General features: G+C 36.9%; 1 protein-coding gene across 4 annotated transcripts in view; it reads right to left on the bottom strand.

Moving 5' to 3' along the window:
- Positions 1-559: 559 nt before the first annotated feature.
- The window catches only part of LOC116428714 (zwei Ig domain protein zig-8), a 755,717-nt gene continuing 728,846 nt past the window's right edge, over positions 560-27,430 (bottom strand). For 3 of the 4 annotated variants that reach the window (XM_031980718.2, XM_076371223.1, XM_031980721.2), the window contains one exon: positions 560-27,292. In XM_031980718.2, the coding sequence (XP_031836578.1) occupies positions 27,201-27,292 (92 nt within the window). In that variant the 3' untranslated portion in view covers positions 560-27,200. The remainder of the gene's footprint in view (positions 27,293-27,430) is intronic. The other variant, XM_031980719.2, reaches the window with a different exon arrangement.

Below are 27,430 nucleotides of genomic sequence, written 5' to 3'. Positions count from 1 at the left end.
TTCTTTTCCGTGGAGTATCTTGAAAACGATAGGAGATAATGAAAAAAAGTTTAACAAAAAATACATTGTTCCTTCATGTCTATATAATTGAAAAATAAAATGGTTTTACTTTTTTCCCTGTTGTTTCCAGAATTGATCGTTTAATTGTTTATTTTTATTTTATAACTAATTATTTCACTGGTTACAGTAGGTATAAGTATACAGGGTATTCATTTTAACTCGAGCACCCAAATTATTTCCACTATTATCGAAAGTCAGAAAAAATTAACTAAATAGAACATTTAAATAGGACTTTTTTTATCACCATCAGATGCACGTCTTGAAACCATGTACATCCTATTTATTAAATTTTCTCTTACTTTCAATAATAGCGGAAACAATTTAGATGTTCGAGTTAAAATTAAATATATAGCGTGTTTGGTGAGGTAGAATGTAACAGTCGTTTACCTTTGTTCCATGGTTGCATCACTGTTGGTAGTTCGTGGACGGTACGCTGGAAATATCGTTTCGGGCGCAAAGCCGCGGTACTTTAGGATTGTTCGTGCTACGATAATACCAGTCATGCTTACGGTCGATAATTTATTTTCTGATTATAGATACAATATACATCGTAGGCTAGACGAAACACTTATTAAGTATACATTAGCCTAGTTATGGAGTGGTACGGCGCGTCTGGAACGCAGAACGGGGTTAGACGGTGAAACAGATGAAACTCAGAAGTTTTGTTCCGGTTGTCGGCTGCCGCGTGTTCGGAGGAGTCGGCAGTCGATTCCGGCGGTGTGTGTCCGATTAATTGAATTAATTCGGCAGTGTTTACACGCGTGCAGATATCGGTCCATTGCATCCTCTCGGTCTCGTTCGGCCTCGAATGCGGCTCACGTCGAATGGACCGGCAGTTAGACGAAATTCATGCAATACGGTCGCTCTTTATTCGATTTATTGGCTGTTCAAGGGTGTATGCGATCGCTCAACGCAAACGCGGGACCAGTATGCGAGTTTCTAGCCGTGGGCACTTGTTTTGACTCCGCTCGGTAACAAGTGCCGCCATAAATCCCGGCTTGTTAATAGAAATGATATTCGAGCCGCTGCGAATACAGAGAATCACTGGCGAAAACCGTGTACGAAATAACAAACGAATCGTCAAAAATATAAACGCCCGCGGGACAGTTCGACGGGCCCGCTCGCAAAAGTTTGAAATTTTCGGTGACAAAGGAACAATGCTCGCCGGTCGTTCACGCAGAGACCATTGTCCAATCGATATGTGATTAATTACGCCTAGGAATTGGACAGATTGATATTGATATTACCATCTATCGATGGGACGCAGAATCGCTTTGTTGCTAGTCACCCTCTAATCGTTGGGCGATTTCATTAGCATACGTCTCGTACTTCGGTTGAACAGGTCTATTAACACGTTAAGCGCCATGTCAGTCACTGATGACCGACACTTCTGAATTAGTTGAAAACAATCGTAACATACAGGATATCCCATGTCGACTGAAAACGTTTAATAATGTAACTAAGCTGATAATAGTCTAATGCAAAGATTGTAACGCTAAATAATTAATAATTGTTCCTGCTTTTCTTTGCTACAAGAGAATAACTCTACGGAAAAACGGTCAAGATTTTCGCGGCACTTAACGTGTTAACACATTGACCATCACGGTGGTTAACGTTGACCGGTACTTTTAAAATGCTTGAAGGCAATTACACTGAAACCGATGTCGAATCAAAATATTCAGTAACATTAGCGACTAAATTATAGTGTGACTCAGAACTTATGATACCAAACCAATTCCAATACCATTTGCCTTCGTTACGAAAGAGCAAGTAATATTACAGAAAACGCTGAAAATTCGTGGCGGTCAACGTGTTAACAGACTTCGTTAAAAGGAAAAGAAAATAGGACATTCCTGGCGAAAATCTCAACGATTCGAGGACCAAGGGCTTCAAAAGTCTTTGTTTAGCAAGTTCCGAGCGCAAGGCCGTTTCGGTCTGGTTTCGACGAGCAATCACGCTGCTTTTCTCGTTCTCGGTTCTCCCCCGTCGCGTTCTCCTTTTATTTTTCACTTTTCTCCGGTTTCTTTCATCGTCCTCCACTCCCCATCCCTTAGCGCCACTTTTTCCCGCTCTCCTTGAAAAAGAACGGCGCGATTGAACGAATTAAGCCCCGCCACTCGTTGCTTTCTTGCTTCCACAATCTTGCCAATCAAGGTTCTTAATTCCTCCCCTGAATAAACTTCGCTTCTACGCGGCGCTCGCCTCCATTTACTTACATATTCACAATTATAACTCTATCCGGGCCGACACGGGAAGGCGTTGCGGATTTCCAGGGGGGCGGGCGCCACCGCGAGAAAACTTCACGCTGCCGCTTAATTCCCTTTTCGCTCGCTCGATGATCCATTATTCTCCCGTCCCTCCCCCAGCCGGCTCAAGAATCGCCGAAACTTTTTCTCGAGTTCACTCGCGTCTGATTCGCTTCGCTCGCACTCATTCCTGAGACGTTCTTTCTCTTGCATCTCTCGCGAAGAGTTGATTTTAACCTCTTCAAGGATACTGACACATAATGTGCATGAGCATGGGGTCACTGCATAAGTAATGCATTACATAACGATCTCAAAAATTGAGATAAACGAAATTTTTTTAAATCGTCAACTACGTTTGATGAGTATACGCGTAATCTTAAAGCTTGAAATGATACTAATTCTTTCAATGATGAATTATTTATCTTTTTACATAAACATGTAGTTATTCTTTGTTTTGTTTTGATTTTTCATTAAAACTCTTCATAAAATTTATGTCTATAATCGATAAAAAACAGTAAAATATATCTATGACTTTTCTTTTCATACGCGTATCGTTTATTTATATGTTAATATGTTCTTTTTATTAAAACTGCTTCAAGTTGCTTGTAATGTTAATGAGAAAAAGCTTCGAGTGCAAAGGGTTACTATGATTGATATATAATTCGTATAAAAATTGTAACAATAAATTTTTAGTTTCGTCACAAATTCATTATAGCAATCAAGTGAAACTATTTATTTTCGAAATCAATTGGAATATTCAATACCTTTAAGGTATCAATAATTGCGAAACAAGGAAACCGAAACCATTCATTTTCACCGGCACGGTAATTCTAGTGTTAATAACTGTTTTAACATCACGAAAGACGGAAACTTTGTTGAACACGGTATGATAGCAAATTGATTTCAGAAGCCGTAGCGATTAATGCCTATAATTTAACTTCTTGACTTATAACAATATGTTGGACTCGTGATGAAGATTTCCAACAGGATTTAATAAACATAAGTATTACTCAACCCATTCGAATTCAAATTAAATATTCTTCAGTAATAAATTATTATACTCAGCAAACATAGACATAGGATATGCCTAGAATCTTTCTCTTTCTCCACTAAATTGTTAATGACAAAGTAGTTCTATCGATCATAGTTGAGAAAGAAATTATAGGGCAAAGGGTTGAAAAGTGCAACACTCAATACTCTTCTATCTATCTAAAATAAGATCTACCTATTTCTAGATTTGTGAAGATTACGAATGAGTGTAAGTACTGATCGTAATAAGTATCAATCAGAATTGAGAAAGAAATCATAAGGCAAGGGGTTAGCGCGACGAGTACAAGCCAAGTTCGAGCAAACAGTACTTTGTCGCTTTCATCGATTGTGTTGTATTACTGTTTATCGTTATGCTGCCATTTATCCAACGATTCAAGTGAAAGACTACAACAAAGTCATACTCATAGATTTCCTTCACCGATTTCTCTGGTTTTTATTTTGCGGACTTAATCGATTTGGCATTTGACCGGTTCACATGGCAAGACGTTAAAATCATCTCTACCCGTTCCAAGAAGAAATTCGTTTTTGAAGAGGTTGACGACTATTTACACGCGTGTTTTGATCCTTCGTTCGTTGATTTCCTTGTGAACGTAACGGGCGGATATGGGCGACAGCGGGTCCGGAATTGAGTGGTGTTCGAGGCCGGTTTCCGCCTGTCGGCAGTCGTATGGGATTCCTCGCTCATTTGTCTCCGAGCTGTGTTTCTTATTTTAACTTTCGAGGCGAACTTGGAATATTCAACAGGTTCTACAGCGGTGCTAAAAGAAAGGGACCAAGGGAAGCGTGCGATATTTGCTCGAAGAAGTAAAAAATCACTCTCGGAAAACTTTACTGATTGTCTCCTATTTTGTCGGGAGGTTGCATCTGTTTGCCCCGTAAGTTTCTTTCGTTTTATTAATACGTAATGGATGCACTATTGTAATGTAATTTGTAATCCATACAAAATGGATTTCAGGTTATATTATCGAGTACAGTGCGATCGATTCTGGTCTATTATCTTCCCCCATTACTTCAGAAACTTTATAATGTCATCTTTCTAACATTTTTACAAGACTACGTGCGGAAATGGCGCGAGAGGAACTTATGGGACAACATAATTCGTTAGTAAGATTTGTTATACAATTCTTGGAAATGTAGCACCAGTCTTCGATACCTACTCGTTTTTGGTAAGTATACTTTTAATAGAGGTGTCGATATCACACCGCTTGCTGCACGATTTTAAACGATGAATCGATTATAAACGGTAGCTCGTTTATTCTACTCTAGGAAATGTGGGCATATCGTGCGTAGTGTTACTAATTGTGACATGCTGTGGCCGTTTACACGGAAATCTGTAATGTCTCGCGCGAAAGTGCGGTAAACGGAGGGAAAGGAAGTAGAAAAGCGTACGGAAATGACAATGTTCTTTTTATAGAATTGCGTTCGTCAATGTGTGTATGTAAGATCTTGTACCCTTTACTTGTAACACCTTGTAGAACAGAGAAAGTAAATAATATGCATTTGCAAAGTCATGCATCCTCCCTCTTTTATTCTGCATTATTGAAAACAAAGGAATAAGAATCTCACCTTGAATAATGTGACCATATACCCTTCTCTTTTAACACCTTTTGTAACAAAAAATGTAGGCAAATCTTATATACAAATGAGAAAATGTTAAAAATGCTTCAACTATGTCCGTTAATTTATTCATTTACCTTCTTTAACAATATTTTACAATCAAGGAAATAAAACTGCATTTGCTTCTGCAAGTTACGTTTCCTAATGACGTCATCGTTAAGTTTTAGAAAATATATAAATAAAAGCTATTTACCAGTGAAGGGACTCTACTCCTGATTTTATTTACGTGCTTCAAATTCTTATAACATTTCTTGTTGAATAATACATCATAATAAAGAAAGTAAATGAGAAAATTTATTCATAAGATTTGTAAACTTTTTCATCTTTTTGTTTCAAGAAAATGGAGACAGATAAATCTATTTCAATGTCACAACCGAGAAAATAAAGACAAATTGTATTTATAAATGCAAATTGTACTTTTCCATTAATTTATCTACTAACTCTTTTATCCTTCGTCATTGACAAAATATCGAGAAAATAAATTAAAAAATTGCATGTATAGTGCAACTTATTCAAGTTCACACATTTCCCTCTTTTACATATTAAGAAAATAAATTTAAAAAATTGCATGTATAGTAAAAATTATTCAATTTCACTCATCTCCCTCGTTTAAAAAGATAAAAATAGCAAATCCACGAATATCCATTGATTTCTATGGTTGAATTCTTACACGTATTCTGATCAAAAAGAAAAGTAAAAAAAACGAATAATTAAATGAAATTTAATAATCAAAATTACTAGTCGAACCAATGTTAACAATCAAAGTTAATAATCGAATGTCGTCGTTATGGCAACTTCGAGTTTTCATACCTGAAATCGAAAGTTGTAAATACATAGTGCCATTATTCAAACAACGAGGAATTAGGTTTGGGATTAGAATTAGATGAATCCACGTTTTATTTTTGGAAAGAATTTCCAAAAGTTCCAAAAATGCTCGTCTGTAAAGGGTTAATAATCGAATTAAATAAGAAAATTGCATTTACCACTCTAAATTTTCTACACAAAAGTGTGTTATGCTTCTCGTGTAACGCAAATAAGACAAACAAAACGGCAGCATTCACTTCTGAAGGGATCCCAGACACCCGTTGATTAACCCTTTCACCCTTCCGCTTTAACACTCTGTCTGGCACAGAGAAAATATGCGTCACGCGTGAACAAGTATTCCGTAAGACTGCCGTGCATCCCTCGCATCCGAGTCCTCCATGGCAAGAGGGTTAATTGTCTTGCCGTGGAGCGCGTCCTCCTCCTCTCGAGCCTCTACCTTCCCGTTCCGGCGCGGCAGCTACCCGCCGCATGTTTTTCTTTTCTTCCTTCGCTCCAGGGATTCCGCGCTCTATCGGCAAGAGGAAATAATTCATGCGAAATCGCGGTGGAGAAACGGAAGCGACGCAAACTGGCTCGCAAGAGGGCCACGGGCATTTTTCCACCCCTTGGCCGGCGTGACAAATGAAACACCGCAGGAACGCTGCATTCTTATGCGCGCAGCGCACCCATAACGACGGGACACCCGAATTTTTCGACGCCATATTTCCACACGTGAAACACTGCGGCACCTCTGAAAAGGTTCACGAGTTGTCCCTGCAAGAGGCTAGCCCACGTTTCCACCCTTCCGATTACCCTGAGTCACCAATGACGAAATGATCATTGTCAGCGGAAAAAATTTGCGGGATTTCTAGGACACAGATCGAACAAAACTAATTTCAAATTGGAACTCCTTGGTCGGATCAGTTTGAAGGTAATTAGAGCGATTTATCGGTAATGCTGGAACGCCGAACAGCTAAAACGATACGTTTGTAATTTTGTATAAAAATTGTAAAAGTGCGGTTTCCGAGAGTTCGCGTGATATTTATTATAGCATGGAAATGAGTAAATTCGTTTGCTCGGGGATTTCAATGTAATATATGTCGTTAAATAGATCGTTTAAGACGACGATGAGATTTATGGTTCTACCCTAAGACTTAGCCTCGTTTATTTCAATAGTTTTCTAGTGGAATTTACATTTCCTTAGACAGACTCCTCGAATTGCTCACGAAGGGACCGTGTACGTGTACCTTTTCAAAGGTCCCATTTGCAATTAGTTTTCCGTTGTGTTGTACAGTCTTGAGAATAGATTGGGAGAGCCACGAATAGCAGACACACACTGTTTTTCTACTTCCACGTGGAATTCCTTCGACTATGTACCTTCACACACACGTGCGCGCATGTGAACACACACCACACACATACACAGCCAAATATACGTAGAAGTACGCATATACACACGTGACTACACATGCACACTCACGCGCACTTGCACTCGTGCATACGAATAAATCAATTTGATGTACAGGTATAATATATTCACAATTCTGCCCATTCGTCGAGGGACCGTGAGTTTAGTAATTAAGTTTATCGGTTTTGTTTCAATTTATCATTTTTTTTTGGTTGTTTTTTACATTGACTAGGCAGTAACGTTACAACGGCAGTAATGTTTTGCGCATTACGGTAAATTACGGTGTATATTTTACGCATATCGATATAATGTTAAATTTTAATCTTTTACACTCTCGATTTATCAAACTACTAGAGCTCTTATGTTACACGTGATCGTGATTATATTATGAGACGATGTATCATATCGACATTAATAATAGTTGGTTTCCCTCTCCGTTCACTTTTCATCGTCAACTCGTCTCCTTAACACTCGTACTAAACTCTCGATTATCAATTTCGTATTCTCCCTTCTTTTCTCGTCTTATTCTTCCTTAATTATCAACGATTACAAGTAATAATTGTCGTCCGTTGGTCAAAGTATACATGTACAGCGTATCATACAAAACGAATCGTAGTGTAACAGCCATGCAGTATGTCGTCGTCGTTGAATATTGTCTAAGCCAACTAAACAACTAAACCGTACTTTTTAATACATATTTACATCCGAGGAAGGTACACCGATAGTTTAATCGTCGTCGTTAGAATAGTTAAAATCTCCTCGGCACAGGCTGTCCGAAGGAACCGGAAGTCAGACATCCCTTTTTCCTTTTACAACCCTTTCGCGTGCACCAACGTCTTCGCTATAATTATCGATGTTCACCGTAACAAAAAGACTTTATATTTAAATGAATGTAGAAACATGTAAACGTTTAGTACATAGTCGCTTTCTAGGAAACACGATTTTCAGAGACTGGTCATTGAATTTGTTAACACGTTCGCTGCTAATATAATTCAATGATTTTTTATGGCTTTAACATAACATAATATTTTTAAGATGATAGTCTATTGAGCATAGTAGAAATCTAATACCATTTTCATAACACTGTATATAAAGTACATAAACATAAACATCAATAACGCTAAATGTAAATTCAGTACGACGTAAAAAGATGTCATCGGCAGCGAACGTATTAATTATATTACGACTCGTAAATGTGTATTTTCTTTACGTGCGACCTTTATTCGAATTATGCGGTTGCAACCGTTTCACACAATTATTCGACTAGTCATAGTTTAACGTATGTTTATATAATTATTTAGGAATCTATGATTCTTTATCAGCTTATCAAATTTTTGGTAGTGTAAAATAAATTGGATTGCACTTATCCATTTGGTAAAATACAACATAAATGAAAAATCTGTAGAACTAAAATTGCAAATCTGAAACATGGTTAAATAGATATTTCGAAGTATGGAGACTATGGAAACAATTTTGTAACTGTAAAACGAGACTTCGTAAATATTTAATCAAACACTTGCAAAAGTCAGCTAGATATTTTATTCCAATCTACGAACAAAGTTCTAACGAAGAAAAATATTCTGAAATTTTCCTAGTTTCGTGATTTCTTTAGTAAATCATTTTTACAAAATTTACTTTACATTTTAAAACTGTCCAAGAGAATAGATCATATATATATATGAAATTCAACTGAAAATCTTTATTGCCGGTCTGACTCCATTTTACAAAGGATTAAATTAAGTTTACCATCAAATGCAGTAACAGCACCTATTTTCGATGATAAAAGTAAAAAATAAACTTTAAGTGAGCAAGACATATTTCGAAATTTTGATTATTTAACCTCATGAATTCTAGATCACTAATTTTTCGTCAAAATAACTATCGTATCTATTTATGTCAACGAACACGTGTTTCCAGGCAACCGAATGACAAAGTTTATGTGCTTTTCATGATTTTTATGTGATAATAAAAAATAATATTGAAAAACATATTTTCATTAACGCTTATGTCGGCAAGCAGAAACATATATTGAAACATTCTATTACAAAATTTGTATCGCTCTCATAAATATTGGCAAAATTGTTTTGAACTTCCAATTATTAAATATTTTAATAACGATGTTCGCTTCAAAAATAAAAAGAATTTATTCAAAAATACCGTGACAATAAAATTTGGATAAATGCAGACATTTTAACACTAATTGTACTGGTACTTTGTATATACTTATTCCTATTGTAATCAGTTAAATAATTGGCAACAAAAGATAGATGAAAAAGTCAGGTGATACATTTTTCTCAGTGGAAACAGAAAGAAATGCAAGATAAAAATTGAAAAACTGATTAATTAGGCAATATAAGAATTAATATAAAGTTGTCGCTAGAACTATCCTACCAGTCAGAATGACTGGTTTCGGTTTTCTCGGTTCACAATTATTACTATCTTAAAAGCATTGAATATTCGAAATAATTTTGAAAATAATTTCATTTAAAATTTGAAAACCGGTCATTTAACGGATTCACAGTTAGCGTTAATTGCCAACATAAGGGTTACGGCGTATACAAAGTAGTACCTTTCTCGATAGTTTACTGATAATGCCTATTAACACTAAAACTACCAGACAGGTCAAAATAACCCATTCTTGATTTCTTCTTTTCGCACTTATTAAAAGAGTAAGAGATGTTTCTCTGAGAAATTATTACAGAAATTGATTTGGCAATACGCAAACTGAATTGTAAATCAGTTGAAGCTTCAATAGATACACTCTTGGAGTTTCTATAGAGGATTTTCAAAAAGTCAATGTAACTGTTCGGTAGTTTTAATGTTAACCCCTTGCCTTATAATATCGTGTCAGACACGAGGCAAAGATTTCTAATATGATTTAACAGACATAAATGTCATTGAGTTGTGTTAAGTTTAAATGAAATATTATTGTTCTTGTTAGCAATTTGTATGGTTTATTCTAAATCTGGACATAGAAAGAGCATGGAATGTTTTCTTTTACTAGTGCATTATCAACGATAAATAGTTTTAACAAATGCACCTACGAAATTAAATCGTAAGGCAAAGGGTTAAACATAATTCACTGATCCACGGCTAAATCTCTGAAAATCATGTGCCTATAATTTTCAGTCGAATATTTGTTTCCTTCACGACATTCTTTCGACACTCGAAAGGGACAATTCAGTAACGTTCCTAAACATCTCGCATTAGAGGGTTCCGCGGGGTACGATTTACGGCGATTCCATGAAATTAGAAGGAAGAGTATTCGGCGGCCGCGATCGTTTGCATTTTACGGACACGTAAAAAATATTGTTATCGATTCGGATATCACTCAGTTGGATTCGATCTCGTAGCACATTCGACGGCGGATCGCCCCGGGATCGTAGTTACACCTACCGCGTTGTCACGGCGCCAGGAAACGCGTCCTCGCTTTTCTTTCGATCACCCGTGCCATGATCGCTCGATCGATTACCACCGTTGAATATGCATTTTTCGTTACGGATCGTTTACGGGGATAACGAGAGAATATCTGCAGCGCGGCACGGAATTTCATTGGATCTCGAACGGCAAAAAAAAAGTGATATTTCCCTTCCTTTTTTTCGTTCTTAACAAGAAACGCGTTGTAAATTCGCAATAAAACGGACTAATTGCCCGAACCGGGGTGTACAGTGACGTGCCGCGGACGTTCTCATTCGACGCACGGCACGACAACTTTATAAAACGCCATGCAGATTCCTCTTGGCGCGACCGTGTCGCGCGGCGAATACTAATCCGCGCTGCCGCGACGTGCATTTGTCGCGCCGCTTTTCCTGATTTACCTATTGAGCCTGCAAACCGATATATAAGCGGGAAACCTGCAGCTGATCCTCAACGCCGTGCGATTGATTATACATTTTTCGATCTATCATACGATATTTGTTTCTGGCAATATCGGGCATTATTCGAGTGAAACTTTGAATAACCATAACGAATGAATAACTAACCTTTTGCGGTCCAAATTACTTTTTCCTATTCTCAGTAGTCCGGTCCGAATTAATTTTTGACTTCTATCAATTCATTAAATATCTAAGAAATTTGTATCAATTTTAATAAAGTTGTAAGCAGGATGAAGCATAAAATAAGCTGAAAAACAATTAGAAATCTTTACTGGTTGCTTTTAATATAAATTAATGGAATTTAAAATTTTTCTTCGTATGATATTTTTCGAAGCATATTCCCAAGAGTAGGCCAGGTTGTCGTGTGCATCTTTCTGAGTTCTGAAATTCTGGCAATTTTCCTTTTCGATCTGATTATGCAGTCCTTATGCAAGTTGACTAGCATAAAAATTAAACATTTTGGGAAGAATGAGATGCTAATACGACAAATTGTAAAAGTAGCTTTATCAACAACTAGCAAAGATGACACAGTGCTATGCTGTACAAAAGTAAGAAAAGTTTACTCCGCAATGAAAACACAAATTCTAAAACTGTAAAACGATGTACAGTGATCTCATAAATCCGACAGTCGCTCATTGACGTACAGAAATAATTAAAATAATTATAATCCGTAAATTTAAAAACTGTGTCGAGCCACACTCGAAATTGGACTGCAGAGAGTTAATCGTTACTCGGTTATTTGTTATTCAAGTTTTTTGTTATTTGAGTGGGGAGTCTTCATTAGGTATTTACTGCTCCTCATTTCTTCTTCGAATTTACGAATTGCACGCGCTACATTTCAACTGCCAAAAGGATTAACAATATTCGTATTAACACGTTAAATGCCCTGTCGATCGCCGATGACCGACGCTTCTGAATTGCTTGAAAAAGATTACAATATGCAAGATGACTGCATTCGACGAGTATACGCGTCACCTCAAAATTGAAATGATACTAATTCCTTCAACGAACAATTATTTATTTTTTCATATAAACATGTAATTCTTTTTCGTTTTGCTCTAGTTTTTTGTCAGAATATATTATATTTGGCTTGCGTTTGACGAGTATGCACGTTATTACTTGCTTTCATTGCGAGTGTTATCAGAAGTTTTTTAAATTAAATTCCACAGTTAACAGGTTAAGTCGAGCATGATACTGCAAGTTCCATTCGATAACGTAACACAATAAAAAAACGTGTTCATTATTTATCGTTCGAATAAATATGAACGGTACGTTCGTAGTCGAAGTGCTAAGTGGATTCAGACGTACACGGCCGGACAAACAATTTATTCTTGAAGCGCTATTCTCACAATCGAATGGCATTAATTAACGTTAATTAATAATGTTATTCCGACTAATGGCATTTCGTCTTCTCGGCGCGAGAGAGGTAGAGGGAGGGAAACTCTCCGCTTTAAGTACAATCTCATTACAGACGGAATAGTCACTTCTGAACCCGATTATTTCCAGTTTGTGTACCCTCCCGCGAGTCGGAGCGTCGACATGAAAGTCGACGGAAACCGTCCGAGGACGCAGGCAGGCGCAAACTGAATTAGCATTCATTTAAATGCCGGTTGTGCGTGTATATTGAACCGCGCTTATTTCATCACTCGGCTATTCATTGAAATTGAAATTTCTCCGGGGCGTTTGATCAGCTTCATTAAGAAGTATCGCGTTGAATAGAATATCGAGCACAAATATAACGAACAACAGGCCGGTAGCCCGGTTCACCGTGACTTTAAATACATCCCCCTGCTGCTGGGATGAAAATTATTGATGAACGAATTAAACGACCTGTTCGAGCGTGTCCGTTTCTTAAATTTCTCGAAAGCTCGAACCGTTTAATTAATTATCGTCACGTGGAGAGAAGCCGTTTCCCAGTGCAATTAATACGGCATCGCGTATCTCGGTTGAATCATCGGTATTTACTGTTTGCTGTTGCGGCGTTGCGCGTGTTGTCCTTCCTTTCTGTGTTTCTTCGTGCAACGGACGAGGGGAAATTCGAATTCCATTGTGCGGTTACGCGCACTGACGTCAGCCGCCATTTCACTTTGTTCCGATGAATTTTTTGGTGCGGTCGCGGATCCCGCGGCCAGGTATTTGTTACGTTATTAAATAATTTCGACGGAGGAAACGCAAGGTTTGAGTTTCATTCTCGTTACGGGAATGCTCGTATTAATTACCTCCACCGCGGTACCGTGCCCTTTTACCCTGTTCTCTTTATTCCATTCACCTTTTTCCGTGATTTCATATTTCAATTTCGAATGTGGTTCCATCGATACGCATTTTCCTTGTGGCGGAGTTGGAATCGTTAACTCCTTTCCCTACAATAGCGTGCCCGACTCGTGGTGGAGAATTTAAATAGAATTTAACAAGCATAAACATTATTCCATTTGTTTGAATACAAATTATATATTATTCCTCTGTTATCAATGTACCTTACAGTACACATTCACAAAGAATAAGGTTGGAATTTTCTCGTATTTTCAATAAATTATTAATAACACAGAGAAATTTTACAAGAAATCATAGGACAGGGGGTTAATGGTACTCCGAGTTTCAAATGAAGGAATTATTTGAAAGTTTCTTCATCGTGGGAAATAAAAGAGAATCGAATTATCCTGAAAATAAACATTCGAATTGAAAGTTCGTGGACATTCATAAAACTGTTTTGTGTACCGTGTAAAGTAGTAGAAATTCTTTTTACACGCCTCACCGAGTACTATTGCGCGAATATCAATAAGAATAGGATTACAACAAGTCAGTGCTAGAATTTCTTTCACATCGGCTGATGGAAACAGAGAATCAAGGTATAAAGGATAATGATCATCAAATCCGGCTGGTACATAATTGCGAGCTCCCTTTGATTCCTTTTTCTTTGGGGGCACGCCTTTGTGGCCCATCAATTCCATTCATAATTACGATCCGGATAGTGGCACGGAGGTAGAACATTTCTTTGCCATTATCTTAATTTGTCGCGAAATAAATGATGCGCGAAGGAATAGGAATGGTTGTTAAGCGAGGTAGGAATGGTTGTTAAGCGGGACGAGTGTCATCTTTCTTTCTTTGGCCAGACATCTTCTCATTTACCCACGCTCTTCTGTTCTTCAACGTGCGGCCTGCGTTTCCCTCGTGTGGCGCGCGGCGAATTTTCATGTCGGATTTTCTAGTCACTTTTAATCCGGATCGCTTGCAGCCTCTTTGGCTCGCTGCTGACGAGGAAGAAAGAGCGACGAAAAAGGAGGAGAACGAAGCATTCTTCGACGACGAATTCAATTGAAACAGGAGTGACGTGGAGATCATAGAAAAAAACAGATTTCTTTCCACATCATCGGCTATTTTCGACGGTTCCACGTGTTTCCACGATAGTCGTTGGGTTTCCGAAATGCAACAGAAAACGAAATATTGGAAAGAGAAGCTGGTACGAGTTTTAGAAGTACATATTTACTTCACGTAGATTAACAGAAAATAATAATAACGACATTTTAGAAAAGAAAAATCAATTTTGAGCTTAACAAAAAATAATAATAATGGCATTGTAGAAAGCAAAAGTACATTTTGAGTTTAACAGAAAATAATAATAATGACACTTTAGAAAACAAAAGTACATTTTAAGTTTATCAGAAAATAATAATAATAATAATAATAATATTTTAGAACACAACAGTAATGTTTAAGCTTAGCAGAAGGTAATAATAATGACATTTGGGAATTCAAAAGTAAATTTCATTCGGAGTCACTAAATTCAGATCGCATAAATTGATATCAAGTTTAAATAATACTGCGCAAAAAAATACCGCGCGAATGGAGGGACGCGTGTAGAAATTTCCGTGATCGTCCGCGAAAATATGTGGTCTGTTTCTCCGTTAACAGGAATCGATTGATAAAAGACCGTCTTGTGTTATCTTTGTTTGCCCAGGAGAGCCTGACCCTTCCTATTATTTTCCTTTTTTCCTTTACGTGCTGGAGCTTTCCTCTCGGTATTTATCGCCGACAGAAACAAATGTTATCTTTAACAACGACTCTGCCGCGGGAATAACAATCTCGGGCCGCGGGTGCTTTCAATATAATCCGCCGGCCGGCTCGAACAGCTGAAATTATACGGGCGGAAAGTTTAGACACATTTCCACGGCACACGGGAGTTCATACAATTGCGGTGGCCAACATTTTCCTGGGTATCGCGGGAATGATTATAACGATGCTATTCAGAATTCAATGGGGAAATCTAGGAGATTTTTATTACTGGGTCAAGGTGAACGTCGGTGAAGCTGATCTTTGTTGCTTAACCCTTTCGTCCCGAATGATACAGATAGATACTACGAACATTTTAACAGTGAAACTACTAAGCAGGTCAAAATGGCCCATTCCTGATTTCTTCCTTTCGCAACTATTAAAAAGATAACAGATATTTCTCTGAGAAATTATTAAAGAAATTGATTTACTTGATTTAATTGATGAACACGCAAACTGAATTGCAAATCAATTAAAGTCTCAATAGATGCACTCTTGGAGTTTTTATAGAGAAATTTCAAAAGGCTAATTTAACTGTTCGGTAGTTTTAGTGTCAAGTTACCGGAAAGATAGAAAAGGCTAATAGATAAAGGAAAATTGTACTACGTGGGGATCTTTGCTTATGGCTGAGAGATTAAGTGCTAAAGAGCAGTAGTAAGTTTTTTTTTTAGAAAAGTCATATTAAAAAAATACATATTCAGGGGTGAAAGGGTTAACGGGGAAATCTCAGTTCTTTCGATGAAAAATATAGATTCATTAGCGTATTTTTCTAGAAAAAACCGCAAGTGAGTAGCATTTCGATCTATGGGCTATAGAAACTGTATTTCTAAATAAATCAATTTGAAAAAATTCACGCTACTTAATGAAAGTATAACAAAAATATATGTAAGATTTCAATTAAAAGACATTCATGCTTTTGTTTCTATAAAAATGCGGATGATCCATATTTTTCATTGAAAGAAACGAGATTTCCCACTTAAATGAAGTGCCTATGTTACTTCCAATTCCTTTTTTTCTTGTTTTTTTGTAAAAGTATTCGATCAAAGTAAGCTTTACCATAATATTTATTCACTTATCGAACGTAGAAAATATTATTAACCCTTTATCTTATGATTTCTTTTGCAACTGACAATCAATACAGCAGAGCTTATCTTTAGTAGTTCGTTAGAAGAAAGAAAAATGCTTTTCGTCTGCAAATCTACGTTCACTCTAAAGGTAAAATATTGATAACAAAAGAACAGTATTTAATTTTAACAAAAAGAATTGAATAATATACGAATTTCCAAAATACTATTCAAAATCTTGTTCAAGAATCTGATACGATATTGTAAAGTACTTGGTTGATGGTAAAATCAAGTATAATAATATCAATTATCATGTATAAATAACATATAAAATTAATACTTTTGTTCTACACAAAGTATATAATTATTAAATTATTCAATTATTGGATTGTAAAATTCCTTTGTGAATTTAAAGTCTTCTTTTCATTCATGCCTGAAGCTTTCTTTTGTCTGTCATTGTGAATGACAATATTTTTTCAATCACTGTTAACTCTTCTATACTATTTCCTTAATATTTGATACATATAATAATATTATCTTTCTTATATTCTTTATACTCGAGGAAACACTTCCTTCAAAGATCACCTTCATGATTTTTATAAAACACATTCTTCCAGGAATAGCACATATCTTCTGTTGGCCAAATGTTCTTTCACGTTTATCTAACAATCCTTATTCTTTATCTTTTTTACTCGAAGATTTTTCTATATGCTCGTATATTTTTCTCGCTCACGGATATATACGAACTCCGAGAATATGTTAAACAGTGGTACATTCGTTAGGAAGTTGTGTGACAAAGAGCAAATATTTAGATTTCAACTTTGGGAAAATAAATCTGGTCCTCAATTAAAGCAAGTTTCGTGATGGTGAAGCGGGTAAAGCATGTCCGCCCCAGAGATTGTTTCGTTCAATATTCATGGGAACTGTTTGCCACAGTTCGAAAAAAGGGAGACAGATAAAAGTATTGGCAGCCACACGTTGAACACTTGTGAATTATTTTATTCCTCATTGTTGACCGTGTTTCTTGTTTTCAGATTCCACAATGGTTCAATTGAAATCGTTAATTTAAATCGTCCAATTTAAACTGATCGAAGACTCTCTGTCTACATTAGCTTACTGAAATTCTTGAGTTTATAAAAAACGATAGTTAATGATGAAATCAAAATTTTTAATTTAACAAGAAAGATATCAATAAATAGTAGAACTGTTCAAGTTACAATTTATCGAAGAAAAGAGCTTATAGAACTGCCCTATAATGATTAGAACGAATTAAATTATTCTTAATAAAATAAATATTTATAAATCGAAATTAATTATTTAAATAAATATGAATTTTATTTCCAAGTTATTGTGTAACCTTTGTTATCAATAAAATACTAGATATTATAAAGAAACATAAAAACAAGTGTTTAATTAATTTTCTATCTGCCTAAACAATTTTCTCAAACGATAAACCTCCACTGAATTCAAAACGACGAATAATTAAAGATTGCCATCACATTATCGTTTATCAGAACACGCCTTTCCAAAGTGATTTAATTAAGATCGAATCAGCTCTTAAAAACTTTAGAACCGCAATTGAACTTCTTGGCAATAATAGAGAAACGACCCAGCCCAGTTCCCATTTTCATCGATGAAAGAATGGTTCAACGGATCCGTGCCATGCGGCCGATCAATTCATCCGGAGCCGAAGTTTGATCGTATTGGACGCGACGTAAACAGTAATGGCTGGTTCTAATGCGACACCGGACAAGCAATCTCGACGGGACAATGCGACTGTCAGAGGAGCAATCCTCATCGGGCAGTGTTTGATCGGCCGTAATCGGACCGTTCCTCAGGAGAAGCGGCGCCGTGTGTGTCGGCGTGCAGTCGTGAATTTCTGTGGTGATGCGATCAGGCGTCGATATGCAACGTAGACCAGTGATGCATATCCTTTTGCGTATAACGAAATAGAGTAGGACCTCAATTAACAGATTGGCTGGCATCGTGCAAAAAATATTAATCCAATCGGGCAACACATTCTTTTCCATTTATTGACATAATTTTACTACACGAATACATTTTTCAACATATATTGCACAAATTATACGTTTAAAGTACTTTTCGCAAATCTTTGATCGTTATTCACGTTCGAAGAAAATATTTATGTACATTTATATATAGAACCATGTCATTCATATATAAACGAAGGTGTTAACCGAGACCGTATTTTTCGTGATCTAGATCGGTTAGAGTTTTGACTACCTACAAATTCAATCATTTGGATTATATCTTGGAATATGTACGATCGAATTTTGAAAATGTGCTTTGAAGAATTCTTTGTTGGATCTCCATTTATCTAGACTGTTAATATAATTGAATAGCACAGTCGACGTTTTATTGTATCTAAAGAACTCTTCCCGGTAGAATTTAGATTTAATATTTTTATTTTATTTGTTCAAATAACGAGAGATTGATATCTGGTCGTTTCTTTTCTGTTCTTCAACTCTGTTTTAGAGTTTCTAAAAGTTTAAAAAATATTAAAGATATTCGGTTCATTTTGTCACTTCAGCACACGTTAAAGTGTTAACAGCAACTGAGAAATATGTTGTGGCGTACAAATTCATATGACGTTGCACCGTGTCATCCGTAACAGAAAGCCGTATTCGATTTAACGTTAAATAAGGTCATCCGTAACAGAAAACTCTATTCAATTGGACGCCGGATGGGGTCATCCGTACGCGAGGTAGATTAACTCTGACTCGAGTTATTGGTTACCGTATGTAGTCAGATTTTAATCTTAATATCAACCTACAGTGTATATTTTGAATAAAAATTAAATTATAATATTTTAACATTCTATATGATCATTTTCTTATTTTATCATTTAAATACAGTGAAACCATGATTTTTCGATTTAATTGGGCGACTTAATAGTCCAAATAAATGAAACCTCAAGAAGAAATTTTCAAAGCACGTTTGCAAAGTTTTTTCATATATATATATATATATATCTTGATATGTATATTCAAATTATTATGTTTGTGGATAACGAAAATTCTGTATGATTTAGATCGTGAAAAATAGTGACTTCCTACTGTATGAAGTTGTGAAAGAAATTTTATGTTGACACATCAGCCTCGTATGAAAATTTACGATAGCTGTGTCACACACGCGGCCCAATGACAAGTGGTCTACGACTCGACAAAAATATTAATCAATATGGTTACTTAACTTTTTTCAAGATTGGATTTTTTAAAAATTAAAATCACAAACAAAACTGTCGTCCACTAGTACGGTCAACGTATAGTCAGCGTATTCATATTTTTACAATTTTACATGTTAACGTCGACTTTTTGGTGCTCTTTTGGCGTTATCTAGTGTTATATGTCCAATAGCACATATTTGCACGAATAACTATTTTCAAAATTAAAAAAGAACAAAATTGTGGAAGGATCAAGATTAACAGATCAGCATGAATTTAAAAAATAATTGCAGCTCAACAGACTAAACTAAATGTTGAAAATTCAGCTAATCAAAGCTATTGCTAAATTTCTTCAGAGAAATAATACAAATTTATTTAAACAACTTGAGAAGAAAATTTTCTGCATTTCATACGTATTTTTTGAATATAAATAGGTTTCATAAGCATGTTAATTCTGTGCGTGTAACTACAACGTTAATAATAAACATTCTGTTTCTTTTTCATTTCAAATTGTTTTTCATAATGCGCAGTTTATTGTAATTCGGAATGAACGGCAAATTAGTATGGAAAACCAGATGAGAAAAGATGAAAACTGACCAATGAGACCAAAGTGCCAACTCTCGCACAATAGATGGTACCGTCTTTTGCACCTTAGTTGGCAAGCGAGATAGCATAGGGGTAATAGGGAGTCGCTTGCTATATGCTAATAGTTCTGATTGCTCACACGCAATCTATCGATGAACAGCAACTTAGTATCGAAAATCATATCAAAAAAGATGAAAACTGACCAATGAGACGTGCATGTCAGATTCCCGCTTTCTCTCCTGCAACGCACGGTACGTAAGCGCTTCCACTCGAGCCTGAAGAAACTCGGCGCGAACATTATGCGGCGCACTTCGCGTTTAGGTTGATAAATGGCGGCGGCGAATGCCCGGCGTTGTTGCACCATCTTTCGCCCTTGTTTCACTTTTTCTCTTCTTTTTCCCGTCTTCCCTTTTCCTCTTGTTTTCTCTTTCATTCGTTTCCCGCCACTTTATTTTCTCCTCTTTTTCCCTCTTCTTTCCTCCTTCCTCCACCTTTCTTCACTCTTCCCCTCTTCTTTCCTTTTCGTTTATTCCCCGCCACTCTATTCTTCTTTGTTTTTCCTCGCTTCTTACCTCCTTTTCGCGAACCGATTCTCGGGAACGAGAGAAATCGTGCGAACCCGTGCGGTACGCCGAAAACCAAGCCCGGAAGGAGTGATCATTATTTCTCGTGGTTTTCGGGCCGCCACGGAGACGCGATTATTCACGCGGTCCGGCGGAGTGTTCTTACGTGTAATCGGGTCATAGCATTACCACGACCGACCGAAGGAAACTTTTTTAATCACGTTTTGCCCTCTACTAGATATTACTTCGACTTTCAGCCGCGGTCGTTCACCATTCAACTTGTGGATTAAAGCGTTCCCCCGCATCCCCACCCCTACCGAGTTTTCATTCATTACTCCTGTTTTCGGATGTTTTATTTTTTCCCAGATCCACCCGGAAGTTTTATTAATCACCCCGCGCGTTTCTCGGCGCGGAGATTGTTCGCGGGTTCTGTTGCAATATGAATAATAAGTCAATGTTATTCGGCGATTTCGAATTGGATCTTGTTGATCGATCGATGTGGTTACTTTTTGGAGATATTTACAACGCAACAGTTCGATAAAAATTGATTATTCTTGTTTACTGTATCAAATGCAATACGAAGTACTCGATTCAAAAGTTTGAATATGAAAAGAATTTGTTTTCAGAAGTTACGATTGTTGGACAGGTTTTTTAACTTTACATGATGCGCAGTGGACGTGAAAACGATAGTAGAGCATCGTTGAAGTTTAAGAGTTGAATATATTTTTGTTATTTATTTTAATAAGTATCTGTTACAGTAGTTTTCTAAAATTTGGGAAATTTAAAAAATGCACTTAAACAGGTTACATTTTTTTAAAAGAAATTGTCTCTTTTTTTGTTATAACTAGAAAATAGAAATTTAAATTGGAAAGGTTTTGTCAACAGATACAGAATCATATTGTAAACCTATATATAAAATTTGAACTCAACTTAAAAGTAATCTTAAAAACAGTTCAGTTAGTAATTAGTCAAATTGTATAGTTAATTAGATCGGTTTGTTTAAAATGTTACGGTATAGCAATCACTCGAACTTTTACATCGCATTTCCTTTACAATATTTCAATAAAATAAATTGATGAAAGTAGCTAAACGAAAATCTGAAGCATTATAATACAATAATTGTGTTAAGGTTCGCCGGTTTGATTTATTGCTATGTCACTGGCGCGGAAAAGTAGTAACCGATTATACACATTCAATTTTCTTGCGTCCGCTTCAAACGTCAAAAGAATCAATTGTTTGTGAAGTAGCCGAGTTGCTTTACCCATTAAAAGACCATTAAATTTAATGCATTCAATTTATGCGGATTGCGGTACAAACGATTCCCGGGGATTTCGTCCGGAAGCGTAATTTCCAATTTATTTTGCATTCCTTTGGTGTAGAAAGCCGTAGAAAGGTCGGTATAAAATGTGTCGGGTATAAAAAGTGAAATAACCAGCGATCGAGATTCATTGTCGATTCGAGTATAGTTCTGATTGGATTCCAATCGTTTGGAACTCATTGCTGTCTTCAATTCACTTCGTGTTTCGAAATTGCGAGTTCGATTTCGTGGATCTCTTATCCGGGTAATCAGTTCATTTAATACTAATTGATATGTTCAATGAATTTTCTTTATTCTTTTTCACTCTTTTGAAAATGTTTCCGATCGAGTACTTCCGCCATCTTTTCTACTCTTCGTTTGACTTTTACCTTCCATTTATATATTTTCCTTCTTCGATTTCTAGGACATCCTGACTAGGAGAAATTTTTCATCCGGCGTGTCGATGGAAAAGTTTTTTCATCAATGATTTTTTGTTAAGGCTCGAACAGGCAGGAATAATGAAAACGCTGCTCCCATTTCCGACATTATTTCAGGCAGGTGTATCGTTGTTGAGTTTCGAAATAAATCGTCTGGAAATTAACACCGATGCAAATTGCTCTAAAAATCGATACGGCGTTGTTGCAAGCCCGTCGTTGCTCGACCCGTGTTCCCGAGATATACGCGATCCACGCATTCGTTAACGAGTCAATTTCATTTCCATAAAATTATTACAGTGTAAAGTATAATTTTCAAACGATTTTGTTGATTGAATTTTGGGATAGTTTCAAAGGTTCAAAGCGATGTTCTCCTCGCTGCGATACGTCATAGTCCTCGTTTCAACGCTCCTATGTTATTCGGGTCAGTTTCATTAAAAAAAGTTGTATTTCTGTTTATATTTGTTGACTCAGAAATTTAGGAGTGATTTAACATCAGTTCATGCCTAATTTCGATCAAATTGTACATATATTTTTTGTTTAATTGGATTTCCATTTTGATTTCGTGTAATTTACGATATACCTGATAAGAACTTACAATTTCATGTCAAATTAGAAACTACAAATAATCATGATACAGCACATTTTATGAACTTGAGACCTTGTGGATTTGTGGATTATCTTGAAGTGAGCGTCGTAAAAACTCTTATCGTGTTTAACGAGAGGTTTGTTTCATTTGAAATCTGATAAAAAGATTAAAGAATTTAACACTTTCTAGAATAAATGTAACAATACCAAAATACATAGTAGCAGCAGATGAACCAATGGAATTGACTTATTTTTTATAAATTTCCAAGTAGAAGTTTAAAAGTTCATTCAGACCTTCAAATGTTATATTTCATAATGAATAGTTGTCTTTTTACAATTTCATTTTAATAAATAACAAATTTCACTTCAATCCATCTTATATTAACACAAAACCGAATAAAGCTATTGAAACATAATATAATCAGAAATTTAAAATAGTTACAGAACCAATCAAATATTAGCACCCGGAGAGATATGAGAAATTAAACTTTTAGTAGCGTAGCTGTAAACTTCGTGCTCAAGTGTAAGTACTTACAAGGGAAATTATCGAACCCGGAAAATTTAGAAATTATGAAACTTCTTGTTTAAGTAGACTAAGTCAAGCGTAATATGTTGCTATTTTTTCTTTCTTGTAGATTATCGTGAAAAAAGTTTAAACGGAAAACACATTGTTTTTTCATATCTGTAAAATTGCAAAATAAAATTTTAAAAAATTGTTTAAATTTTCAGAATTTTGAAACACTTGAACTTCTTAAAAACTGTTATTTTACAATTTTATAGATGTGAAAGAACAATGTATTTTTTGTTTAACTTTTTTTTCGCTATCCACCGTTCTCAAGATAATCCAAGGGATGGTTTCAGCCCTTCAAAGTGCAATTCGATACGAAAAATATTGCAATGCATTAGACTTGACTTGCTCTTCTTGCATATAAAGTTTCATTATTTCTTGGATTTTCGGGTTCGATAACTTCCTTCGTAAGATACGTTGCTCGTAGTGTGGAATACGCAAAAAATGATCACGTCGGAGGGCTTCGTTATCAGTCTTCGACAATGACTTCGTCGAGCATTCAACTTTGTAGCGGAATTCGTCTATTACGAAAGCATTAATCGATATAGAAGGGACACTTTGCCATACGACACATCATTGTCCGCGCAGTGTATCGGTCGTCGAAGTAAATAAACGTATTATGATCGAATCCGTGATAGGAAGGAATTAATTGCTCCGTATCTGTCACGTTTCATCCGGTAGGGATCGGAATTTGTACCGATTAATCGTATACTGACGTAGTTTTCCGCGGTAGGGGATGAAATGATGTCTCTTAACAGTTCGGCAACCGATGCCCTACATTCATCTTCCCAGCGATCGATTATTGAATAATGAAACGAATAAATCCGTTTCCAAATCTATAATCGTACCATTTCGGAGTGAAGCCGTAATCATAGAGAAAAGTGGACGCGATTTTGTAGTCTCTTATTGGTTGGACACTGGTTTTCTTTTTATTCTCTGACTCTTACCACTGTTAAGATTATGGCTGTATGACGTAAAATTTAGTCTTGTTGTGTGATAACGATATCAATACGATTTTAAAGAGGTCATTAACCCCAGAAGTAACAAATACTAAGTAATTGTTTTGTAATATTAGGGGGCCTGAAAAAAAATGAATTATTTTTCATTTCAACAGGAAGCTTTATTATTTCATATGAATTTTTGAATGTTGATTAAAAATATTACTCTTCTTCTTTTAAGACAGTTTTCCATTTAGTGATGCGTTCTACAAACCTACGTTTTGGATTAATATTAAAAAATTTGAATGAAATAGTAAAAGCATCTGTTGAGACTAAAAATAATTGATTTCTTTTCGGTCTCCTTAATATCTGGTAAAGATGATGAGACAACGTTTAATGATATTTCGAGTTATTTTTCTTGTAATTACGGATATAAACCAAATTTTATAGAGTCCTAAAAATTGTAAACCAAAAAGTTATATGTTATTGCCTTTAATTTATGATTATTACATTTTTTGATTTCTCTAGTACTTCTGATGTTAGGAAGTTTGAACATTGTCCAAGTTTCCATTCGATTAAAATTTACTTTATTATGCAATCAATTCGAAACATTGCAGTAACACTTGGATTAACAAAATCAAACAATATTTCGCAATTTATGTTTCGTTTCATTTTCAACTACTACTTTATACACACAATACATAGATTTTCGTGAAATAATTTCCAAAACGCAGTCTCTGATTCATCAAAACGTCTTAAAATTATCTTTACCACTCTTTTATACATACCAGTTTTTACCAAAACGTAATTTAATAAAATCTATTAAATTGTAATATAATCGAATAAAAACATATATTTTTTACTTAATTTTATAATCATTTTAGAAGAAGTCAAACAATCGATCAAAAAAAATTGATGAAACTTCAAAAATAATTATAAGTCAAAATGTTAAACAAAGTCTTTCGATACCTTCAGTAGACATATTTAACAGTGTTAAATATAACCATATCGGTTGCCTATTTATTCACGTACAGATTCCAAATCTTATACAATTCGATACAACCGAACCAAAAGTGAAAAAATAATCCTCGGTTCATTACAATTTTGTAAACATGACCGTGCTGATTGCGTAGCCGCTATGGCAGAAATTCCAAAACCAAACCAAAACTGAAAAAATAATCCCCGGTTCATTAGGATGTTGTAAACATAACCGTATCGATTGTGTGGCCGTTATCGCAGAAATATTAAAACTGAATCAAAACTGAAAACACAGTCCCTGGTACATTAGAATCTTTTAAATATAACTATATCGATTACCTAACCGTGATCACATAAATTCCAAATAACATCCAAATGAACGCAACCGAACCGAAAGCGAAAAACAGAACGCCACAAGAGTGTGTCGCGAGTAAGAACGTAAGTACATAGGCGCCGTGACACGCGACGTGAACGGAACAAAAACATCGAACAAAGAAGCCATGCTCCTCAGGGAAAGAGAAAACTCGTACCGTCGGCGAGAGTTATTAGATCAAAGACCGTCCTTACGTTAGCTAATTGATACTTATCAAGAGGAGAGATTCCTCGTCGCGACGGGGCGCGATAGAGCTCATACTTGTCGCCGTCAAAAGCAATTTCAGTATAAATATCGATAGTGACGAGGACTAAAGTTCCGGAAGTTCGTGGCACGCGGTGAGGGTGGATGTGCACAGAGAGGGCAGAGGCGGCGGGGGTTGATAGGGGCGCGGAATCGAACCTTGTCGCGTTCAGTTATTGGTCTTTATCGTGCGGTAGGGATGGGAGCGGAGGGGGCAGGGGGCTAGCTGGGCCCCATCGACTGACGTTACGGATCGACGTTGCGATACGATCAAAATTACGGTTGCGTGGCAACGATTCGCCCTTTTCGACGGGATGACGTATGATCCGGGGCTACGCTATGGAAAACGGATCCGGCTGTCGATCGGTATTCCGGAGTTTCACTCTACGCTCCCGCTCTCGCTCTCTCCCTCCCTCTCATTCGCGCACTCGTTGTTTCTCTCTCTTCCTCTCTCTTTCACTCTCTTTCTTTTTCTTCCTCTCTCGTCCCGCACACAAGCCGTCGGCATGGTTGAATAATCGCGGAGGAAAGGCGATCCTTTGTACTCTGATCCTCGCCTTTGTCTCGTTGCTTGTTCCGTTGTACCTCGGAGGGCTCGTCGTCTCGTTTCCCTCGTTCTCCGTCTTTTGCCATCTCAATTTCCGTTTGTCCCCGCGACCGGTTCGGGCTTTAATCGTTTCGCGACCCGACGCGACGGCATGGCTGGATTACTTTCCCCCGCGTAACGTCGCGCCTCACCTAAGGTCTCTCCCTCCCTCGGCCTCTTTCGACGCGATTACGATATCAGTCACTTCGTTGGCCCATTTAGCGACACCGACGCCGCAAACGGCCTCGCCTGCGGTCCCTTTCCACGCTCGGTGGCTCGCTCTCCGACGCCTCGAGGCACCCGGTCACCCTTGCAAACGTTCCACCCCCCTCCCCCCATGCCGATCACGTCAATTCCGCTCAATAACGTTGCATCGATCGCCGAGGAACAATATACTTTTTCGTCGTTTCTTTCTATTTTTTTTTTGTTTTCTTTGTTTTGGTCTTTTCTTTGTCTCCATTCTACCGGTCTCGGTTTGTCCACGCGAACTCCCGACACACTCGCGCACCACCGTCGACGACGTCTCTGTCGCGTCACTGGCACCACCACTAGCGACTCCCGGTCTAGCGCTGCTGGTCTCTTCGACAGCACGCCTCCTCGGTGTCCCTTGACCGGCGGATCTCTCACGGTGCATGGCCGTTGTTTACCGTCGCCGAAGGGCTGGGGGATTAGCAATCCGGAGGATGATACACTTAGTATAGCAGCAGACATAGACACAGGAGAAGGGAGTAGAGCCTGGGTTGTTTGGCTTGACCGCCGTGCTGCATTGCCGCGGGATACTCTCCTGAAACAGGGGACAACACTTAAATTTTCTGAAGGCGACGCTGCTGCTGTGTCCACGGAAATAGAGCGCGCGACGTCTTTGGCGACTCTCGGCGGAACGTGCAAAAATATTTGGTCACTCACGGTGTTTCGAAGGGAA

This window comes from Nomia melanderi, chromosome 10 (genome assembly GCF_051020985.1).
Source record: "Nomia melanderi isolate GNS246 chromosome 10, iyNomMela1, whole genome shotgun sequence".
Taxonomy (NCBI): Eukaryota; Metazoa; Arthropoda; class Insecta; order Hymenoptera; family Halictidae; genus Nomia; species Nomia melanderi.
Note: the sequence above shows the minus strand (reverse complement) of the source record. Positions and strands in the feature narration are given on the sequence as shown.